Source organism: Pundamilia nyererei, unplaced genomic scaffold (assembly GCF_000239375.1).
Source record: "Pundamilia nyererei isolate P.nyererei 1_Seehausen unplaced genomic scaffold, PunNye1.0 scaffold00010, whole genome shotgun sequence".
NCBI lineage: Eukaryota > Metazoa > Chordata > Actinopteri > Cichliformes > Cichlidae > Pundamilia > Pundamilia nyererei.
Window position 1 is genome coordinate 2424161 of NW_005187411.1, and position 9741 is coordinate 2433901.

Consider the following 9741-nt stretch of genomic DNA (forward strand, 5'->3'; position numbering starts at 1 on the left):
TGAGCAGGTGGAAGAGAACCTGGAGAGGTGGAGGCATGCTCTGGAGAGGAGAAGAATGAAAGTCAGTAGGAGCAAGACAGAATACATGTGTGAATAATAGAAAGAAAGGTGTAACAGTGAAGCTGCGAGGAGTAGATGTAGTGAAGTTAGATGAGTTTAAATACCTGGGATCAACCATACCAATACCAACAGTCAGTGCACAAGAGAGGTGAGGAAAAGAGAGGCAAAGTAGAGCAGGTGGAGACAAGTGTCAGGGGTGATTTGTGACAGAAGGATAGTAGCAAGAGTGAAAGGGAAGATTTATAAGATGCTGATAAGACCTGCTATGATGTATTCTTTGGAGATGGTGTCACTAACAAAACGACAGGAGGTCGAGTTGAAGATGCTAAGATCTTCACTGGGAGTGACCAGAATGGACAAGATTAGAAACGAGTACATCAGAGTGAAGTCTGGCTGAGATGAAAAAATAGTGGATACAAAGGAAGTTGACACAGAGAATGCTCATGGATGTAGTGAAGGAGGACATGTAGAGGGTTGGTGTGACAGAAAAGTACAATAGGGTAAGATGAAGGCAGACGACCCACTGTGGGGAGTCCTAAAAGGAACAGTGGAAAGAAGAAGAAGACTGTTTTCAGCATACTTTCAAATGCACAAAGACATGCAATGGGACCATTAAAAACAAGAGTGGGTGTTTAGGGTGACACATTCTTTCCACAAAATAGGCAATCTTTTGTAGAATGTAGAAATTTGGAAAAGACAGAGGGAAAAAAGCACTAAACAAAGCATACACTTTTAAAACCCATGCTCTCGGGGGAAAAGGTTAGCACTAGCCTGGGAGCAAAAGAGTGAGTAAAAGGAGGGAACTGTAATATAAACATGAACAAGAGGCACATTTAAAAGGGAATTAACAGCAATAAATACAAGATCCAATAAACAGAATGTAGGTCAAGCAGAAGTTAATCAAACAAAACTGAAATGAACAGAGGTTTCAGCGTGACACTTCAGGATGCTGACAAACAAACCAAGTTTAATGCAGGGATTGATTGCCGTGTGTTTCTCTCCAAATGAAGCTTCTTACCGAGCAGGTAATTAGGAAGTGAGCAGATGCTAGTATTGAGCGCTCCGAGCGCCTGAGAGAGAGGCAGTAATTGTTTTCTGTTGATTACATGGCCTTTTGACAGAAAAATGGGTCACTGCAGCAGTGACCACTGGCTTGCCTGAGAAGACCTTCCAGGACACTGTTATAACAGTTAATAGTGGGGAAGTGAGAGGATCTCCAAAGCTGATTTCACGTCCACATGTAAAACACGTGGCTGTATAAAGTGCCAACATGCTTTGCTTTTAACATGAAGTAGCATTTATGCAACTTATATACTTTTTCATATTTATTAAAGTCATGTTTTTTGCTGTTATTTGCTCTCATATGACCAATAGTTTGGTATTTATAATAATCTGACAGGTTACTTGTGTCACTGTTACACTCACATACTTTCACTTTAAACTATAGAGTTCTTTTTTTGTCCTTTCCTTTCTTTTTTGTCTATTTCCTTGTGTCTGCTTCAGTATTTCAGTGGTAAAATTTTGCTTTTTTATTTAAAATAGTGTGAAATGCATTGTTTTTCTTAAATAACTATACTATTACTAAAGGTATAATTTTGTGAAATCCCATAGAAGGAGCTCTAAGCTTTTCTTTTTGTTCTTTTTAAAAATAAAAAATGCATTTAGCTCATGAAGAGTAACAACTTGTCCTGTGCATGGATCGGCATGGAAGACACCCTAATTTTCTTTTGTTGAATACTAGCTCCACCTGCTGGTTACAGTTTCACCACTTCTAGATATCAGCAGGCAGTCCTCCCTTACAGCGACCTGTCAGACTCTTATGTTAAGGAGAATTCGTTAACTTTAAAGGTTTGCAGGCTTGTCGCCGCTTCATCTCTGTGACGTACTTTTACCGCTATCACAAAAGCAAACGCTTTAATTTATGCTTGGTAATGTAGCAGATTAAGAGCTCAAAGATAAATACAGACGCTCCTTGTTCTTTTACTGCACTTCAACTCCTCGTGGTTGCACTGACTGTTGCCCTGACAACCTTATGTCACCCTGTGGAAGTTACAATATCCCTCTGTCTCAGCTCCGCTCATCTGCTCAGCTGATTACGTCTACAGTATGTGACCCTGAACGGCCCTTTTATCTGACTGTGAACCAATTTGGCTTCCTTTCCCTGTAGAAAATCTGTAATCTATCCATGACTTCAGAGGCATTATATGGCCTTGGATTCATTTCCTGCAGACTTACTCTAATCTAGGGAACTACTACATCCCTAACCTTAACCTTAAGGCATGCCGTCACCTTTAAATTTAAGGATTTATGTTATAGCGACTTATGTTCATGAAAGGAAGCCATGTGCCCAGAATGTAACAATGTAAACAAAATGAGGTCCCCACAACATGAGTAAGACCTGCTCACCACACACATACACACACATTTTCTTGTCTATCTTTGTGAGAACATTCAGCAGTGTGATATATTTTCTAGCCCCTTAACCAAGTCCTAGGCATCCAACTAAGAAGTGCGTTTGGTTCACTTGTTTAGGCTATACTTTAAACCTATTAAATTTACTTCTAAAACAGTAAAAACATAACAGTGCCTCAGTATTTTGCTTATGTTGGAAATGTTGGCATAAGATCCCATATACACATGTGGATTTTTCTGTCACTGAAAGAAGTCTGGATCTGATTATTGTGAGGCAAAATCTGAAGTTATATAAAAAAGAGGATTTTTTTTTTTATATCGTGATGATGAATCAATTTATATGACGTGGTCTTGCCAAAGACGGGTGTGGTCTTTTGTGAGGCTGTAGGGAAATATTTATATATTTATATAGTCATATTTTTTTCTATTAAAGAAAAGGGTCTGATTCAATGTGGTCCCCATTAAGACATCATTTAGGCTATGAAAAAATAAGAAGGAATAAATTGCTTTACAATGTTGTGGTGTGTAGATCCTGTTGACCCTGTCCTATTAATGCTTGTCTACTGAGGAAAGAGGTCCAGGCAGTTTTACTGGAATGCCTATCAGCGGGCAGCTGGCTTGTTAAATACTCTCCAGAGATTTGGTTTTGGGGTTGTTGTTTTTTTTACAAACATATGGCAGTTTGTTTCCTTTTTTACTCAAACACAACAACAATGCTTTTATTTGTTGTCCTCCAAATGGAGCAGCTGAGTCATAATAATTAACATTTTTCACATATGCTGTTCTGTTGTTGGGAGGGAACAAAGGACGTTTGTATCCACAGCACTGCAAAAACAACTCACATGTCTGCTGATTCAGAGTTTGCATAGGATATGATGTACAAAGCTAAACTAAATCCAAGGTCAGCGTTTCATAAATGCTTTTCCCAGTCTTTTAAACTTCATCCATACTGGAGGAATATTCTTGAATCTGGAAGAAATAAGAAAAACCACAGTTATGTAGCGAGCTGGGCCGTGGCTTCTATTTTGTGGTAGATCCTCCCCCTCGTCTGGAAGCTGTTGAATTTTTCTCCAGATGTGGCGGCCCGATCTCTTTAATGATACACCAGAGTGCAGTGCAGGCGGAGAGTTAACAGAAGTGAAAATAACATAAACGAGACTGCTCGAGAAGCATGGCTGGAAAGTAAGCTTGTTGTTTAAGTTTTATGTTTGACTACTGTCGAAAAACAAGACTTATTTTCATTTAAGGAGATTTAATTTACATTTGGGAGAGAGAGGCAACATCTGCAGTATACATGCAATTTATTGCACAATCAGGAAGATGTCTCAGTTTTCCAGCTTAGCTCTGAATCTCCATTTTTTTCCCCTAAAAGGCAATCTCTGAGATTATCCAATCTTTGGACAGCATCACTGAAATGGAGAGAGTCAGTAGTAGGAGGTTTTCATACTACTGTAAATGTGATCAGGATGCCACACAGGCTCTTCTGTCATGATGAGATGTAGCTAACTGCAGCTGAGAGTGTATGGAAGAAGAGCTATTTTTATATTTCAGTATCATTTTACTTTTAAAAGTTTGCAGGTTAAGTAAGATTTGCCGACATGCTGCGTGTGTTCTCTAATAATCAGTGACCAAGACAGGAATTTCCTCAATGAGACATTTGAGACCTGCAGGCCGACTTGCTTTTTTTCTACTCTCACATTGCCAATTTCCTAAACGACAGGTGTCTTTGACTTGGTCAGCCTCCAGAGAGAACAGGTTGCACAGCTGTCTGGCACACACTTGCATGTGCACACACACACACACACAAGTAAGAAAAGCGAGAGAGAAAATGAGGCATTTAATGAAAGATGGCAAACAAGTTTTTTTTCTTTGCTTTGGTGCACTCTGGGTTTTTGTTGGACAGCTTTGGCACTGAGGTGCTCCTGTCATGTCTTTTGTATGCGCAAGTGGACCAAACAAAAGCTTATTGAGGAATCTCTGGGAAGCCTGAGCTGTTGGAAAGGAATGCCCTCTCTCATGGTCCAGCACTTTAATCTTAATCATTCACTGGAGGAGGGGGGCTCCTGCATCAGGGTGACAGGAATTCACTCACTGTTGGCCCCAATAAAATCTATTAGGTGAAGAAGGGAAATAGGCTGGTCATGTTTCTGATACAGACAAATTGGACTAATTCTTCCTGTTAGCCTTTCAAAATGACTCCCTATCATTAAAGGGAACACGTGAATATTTACGTATATTTCCCTTTTTTGGGGATTGGTTGCTTAAATCCATGAGAATACACAGGCAGATGTTATTTTTTTAGCAGTAGACACAATGGAGGATGTGTGTTTCCCCCTATAAGAAGGCGGAGTTTTCTCCCTGGGGTCCTGAGCCAAACTTGGTTATGTAAGGGATACACAGTTTCTCATCTTGATTTGGAGTTACTCGAAAGTTTACTGCCGTTTATTTTAACAACCTGTCTGTAGAAACATTTTAAAGAAAAGCTTCGTTTTTTGCCAAAGAACTGCCTTCCTATCGTAAAACTAATTGAAGACTGACCTTAACCACTGCCAAGGACCACGCTTTTGTTGGTTAATATTCAACTGCAAAAGCGCTTGCCGTGCCTCAGGAGCAATTTGGAAATGAGACTACACTAGCAGCCCAGACACACGGACATGGGCTCGGGTACAAGCCGAGGAAAAAGAGTCGCACCTGCTTGTGTCAGCGAGGTAAACGTGACCAAAACGGGGACCGATGTCGCTTCACCTCAAAAGGACAGCCGTCTGTTCAAGCCTCTTAAAATGCACTCAGTTTTGCGCAATGTGCGTAACCGCGCGCAACCTGACTGCCACAGCGAAGGGCAGGATTCGGACTTTTCTGGGAATGAGGAGGATATTGATGGAGAACTGGACACAGTTATGGCAGATTACACAGAAAGAGAGAGCGCTTCGGTAAAGAAGACCCCTCCGAAGAAGACATTCATCAGATCCAAAACATACGGACTGTGTCATTTCAGCCAGGAGGACGCTGAAGACGACTTCAGCTCTGCTCCGAGGCTCCGAGCGTCAGGAAGAGACCAAGAGCCACGTGTCGCACACAGTGTGTCAAGAGATGTAAACAAGAAGGGCAACTCTGCCTTCGCACACGTTAAAAAGCACACATCTGGGTGTACCACCGAGCACAATGTAAGGACTTTTAAATTTCTACTTTTAAGTACTTTTGCCAGATTGTAATCCAGTTTATGAGAACAAAAATATGCTTTTAAAGTAACAATAACCGCGAGTTATTATTGAATGAAACACATAATATCCATCCTTCCCTCTCTGCTTTATGTCAGTCCTCCTCACAGGGCTGTTTGACAACAGAGGCTTTGTCGGAAGACGTCCCCACATCAGAACAACAACCGTAAGTAGGCAACTTAAATAAATTATTCATTCCTGACCTCAGTGGAGGAAAAATGCGCAGAGCCAGATCAAATTCACCTTAAAGGAATCGAAATACCAAATCCATTATTCTCAGAGCGTATCAGATACGCCAGATGTTTGCAAGCAGGGGAGAAACAGACAAGTGTCTATTGTTGAAGAATGCCAAAAAGAAAAACATTCATATTTCCAACTTTATTCCAACTTTCTCACAGCGCCATTTTTGTTTTGTTAGTTTTGTTTTGTTTGGGCCTCTACACTCTGAGCGTTGGGTTAAACTGTTTAAATATGTGTCACATTTTCTGTTTGTAATCTTCACCTTCCTGATGTGGGTCTCTACATTTCCCAGGACGTTTGATAGCTGCCATGGCTCTTCTCTCACCACGCCAGTCATCCTGTACGATGGATCAGAAGAGGAGCTGATGGATACCATTGAAAGAGAGTTTAGTTGACCCTCCGAGCTAAGAAAGCTCTTTTAGCAAGCTCTCATGACAGGAAACCGTTTGTATTCAAAGAAAGGGAACCAGGGTTTATTCTGACAAATTTCCTGCTTGCTGGAAAGGCTGCACAATCTGTATTTATGCAGGGTTGCCAGGAAAAAAAATAATGAACACAGTCTGTGTTGAACTTAAAACAGCATCACTCCCAGTCTGTGCATTTAGCCAAGTCTTATTTAACAAGATGCAGCAGTAATTGCAGAGTTAAAACACCAGCTTGAATATGTGCTAGGAAGTTCTCCTCACACTCAAGGGTTGGGTTTCTGAAGCAGGTAGGGTGTTACTGTCCAGCTCGACTCCTACTGAGCACTCATTTGCTACCTATTACTAACATGGTTTAACATGTCTGTTTAATGAGACAACACAGACCCTTTCTGCCAGTTCTGTAAATGTCAGCAGGAGAGGTACATGCTTGTGATCTTTTAGCAGTAAAGATGGACTTGTTTCCACCAGCGGTTTTGTGTGAGCATAAAGTGTTCAGGGCTTCAGTTTCTCATGTAGCAAACCCTGCCAAGGTATGAGCAGAGAATGTTTACCTAACATTTCCTTCCTGACCGCAGCTCCTGCACTTTCTCCACCCTGCGAGAATGTGGCTACAGAGAGACTTTTAGTTGGGCAAAGTCTCTGTTTCTGCTGACACAATTCAGCCATTGAAACACTTCAAAATAAAAGCCTGCTGCCACTTAGTGGCAGAATGCAGAAGTTGTGTGCATAAATACAAACGTGAAATTTTATCAAACTTTTTAGAGGAAATTTCCAATATGAAAATTTGGAAGCAGAGTTTAAAAAAAATTTGTGTGTGTTTGAAATAAAAAAGCAGAAAATGTCGAGTTGATGGTCATGTGACTACTCTGGGAGAAAACGTGTCTGTAGCTGCTCTGTTCTGCTGACTGAGTTATCTGCGTATTGTAATAATCTGCATCAGGCAAATCAAAGTGTCAATCTGTCATTTATTCAGCGCAGTCATCGCAGGGACTGTAGGCAGACTGTACAAAATAAAATATTAATTTGTAAAACAATAAAGGAGAAATATAGCACTTTAAACAGCATGGCATTCAAGGTCTTTTTAGCTAGTCATTTGCTTCTTCAAAGGCCTGTAGAAAGAGATCCTTCTCTGTAAGAGCTTCAGTAGCTTGCGAGGCAGGAGAGGAAGTTGATTTCGGAGCACCTCGTTGTTTCTCACATTCTTTGCAATGTAATCCTCACAAATCCTGTCAGGAGGAGGAAAAGAAAGCCTGTCAATTCTCATTTCTATTTTGGGAGACGAATGCATATTTAAAGTAACGTGCCCTACAAAGCAGCAGATACTTAGGACAGCAGATATTTTACTTGTCTCTAACAGAGCTGCTGCAGGACAAACTTGTTTGTAGCAATAAAGTGAGAATCACGGTAGGTCAGGCAAGGCTGATGGCGCCTGTGAAAACTCCGCCTCCATCCCACTTTACATCCTATTCATTTTGCATCGGACTTAATAAGTGCTGCAATGCTCTGTGTCGTACAAGGGATCTCGCTTTTACTTTTCTTGCCTTAGTTTTTTCATGCAAGTTCCCAAATTGGGCCATGCTCCCCCTTCTTCTTCAGTTGCTCCCTTTAGGTGTCACCATAGCAGGTCATCTCACCCTATGCTTAGCATCCACTTCCACCACACCAACCCTCTGCATGTCCCCTTTCACTACATCCATCAAACATATGGGTCAAACTCAAATTACTGCAGATGGAAACAAACATCTTTTGACCTCGGTGGTCCTTCCTGAAGTCATTTATTTCCCTTTTCTTCAAGTCAGAATATCTGCACTCCAAAATTGTTAGTATTTACTTTCTTTGTAAATAAAATGACATCTTGCTGGTAAAGATATCACAGAAAGTTTTTTACCTAAACAGGGGATATGGTTGCGTCTGAAAAACAAGTGCATCATTGCAGTGACCCTGAAAAGAAATGCACAAGGTTTACATAGGTTCACATCCATAGACATATTTGTAGTCTTCATTTATTCACAAAACTATGTTCATTAGATCAGTTCCTTTAGCAAACATTCTCCGTAGGTTTTTTAATGCCTCATTGTCAGGTGTAGACTGCTCTGTAGAGAGAAAGAGACCTGATGCCTTACAAAGCAAGATTAAGGGCTTAGACAGTTAACTTCATGGTTAACGCTGAGTTTTCAGTGTTAGAAAGGCAGTTCACTTCATGTTAGGGTACACTGCCACGGTAACTTGTACTTCAGACCTAAGGGGAGTACTACAAATCAGGATTAATGGGTTAATTTGCGAAGTCTCAAAATGGGCTGACTTTTTTAGTAATCTATGTTGAAAACACCCAGACAGGAACATGTTCGGTTTGAAATCATCATAAAGTTCCAATTTTTTCCCTATTCTATTAATTCAGTTTGCTTCAGTTTTATTTATATAAAGTACTTAGTGTACTAGAAACAATCCCACAACACTCTATGAGCAAGTATGTGGCGACAGTCGGAAAGAAAAATTCCCCTTTAAGAAGAAGAAATCTCAGACAGAAACCAGGCGTAGGGAGGGGTGACCCTTCCACCATGACCAGAAGAGGGAGAGGGGAAATTTAGAAGGGAGCCAATATAGGGCAGCTCATAAGGGAGAAATATGGTCTCTCTTTCAAGTCCCTGTCAGTACACTCTCTGCACCACTTTGGATCAATTGGCTTTTCAGGGAGCTTTTGGGGCAACCTGATAATAATGAATTAAAATACAGGAGCCTCAAAGTAATAAAGAATTAAATGAAATGTAAATTCTGGTGATTCTGAAATTTTACAAATATTTTATACTCGATTTTAATCAGTTACTAACACTCGTTTACACATCTGGAATTGCAGCTACTAGAACACAGAGCAGAAACTGTTCAGGCTTTTTATAACCAGGAACACTTATTCAATCAATAAAACCTGCTTCACTTTGATCTGCAGACAAACTAACTAACCTCTGATATAGCTGTGTTGAACTTGCTACCTCATATAGCACTCTGACCTGCTCTGCAGGTTATGTTTCAGTTAAGAGATAAACAGTACAAAAATACCACCTGATCACAAATCAATTCTCTGGAAAACAGTGTCACCATTCCTGGAAGAGCCCATGTAAAGGCAGATCTATAGTTTAAAAAGACTGTTTAAAATCTATGTTTTTTTTGTTATAAGCATTAATAAAAAACATAGATCGTCAAAAACAAGCTCTAATTTGCATTGGCTGCAGCCATTCAAACCCACTTACACAGTGCTGCTTCGGCTGCATTTGTGTCACCTTTAGCCGATATTATATGTTCAGATTTTTCATATTTTCCTAATATGAAGAAAAAGTTTGCCCTTTCTTTCTGAAATATGCCACTGTGCTACCAGCAGACTTGTCCATGTC

At 40.4% G+C, this 9741-nt stretch overlaps 1 protein-coding gene across 1 annotated transcript; it reads left to right on the top strand.

The window, feature by feature from the left end:
• Positions 1–4854: 4854 nt before the first annotated feature.
• On the top strand, positions 4855–8236 carry LOC102196401 (uncharacterized). Its single transcript, XM_005723796.2, has 3 exons — positions 4855–5636; positions 5789–5856; positions 6223–8236. Exons 1-3 carry the CDS (start codon positions 5127–5129, stop codon positions 6323–6325), a joined length of 681 nt encoding a protein of 226 aa, XP_005723853.1. The 5' UTR covers positions 4855–5126; the 3' UTR covers positions 6326–8236.
• Positions 8237–9741: the final 1505 nt, after the last annotated feature.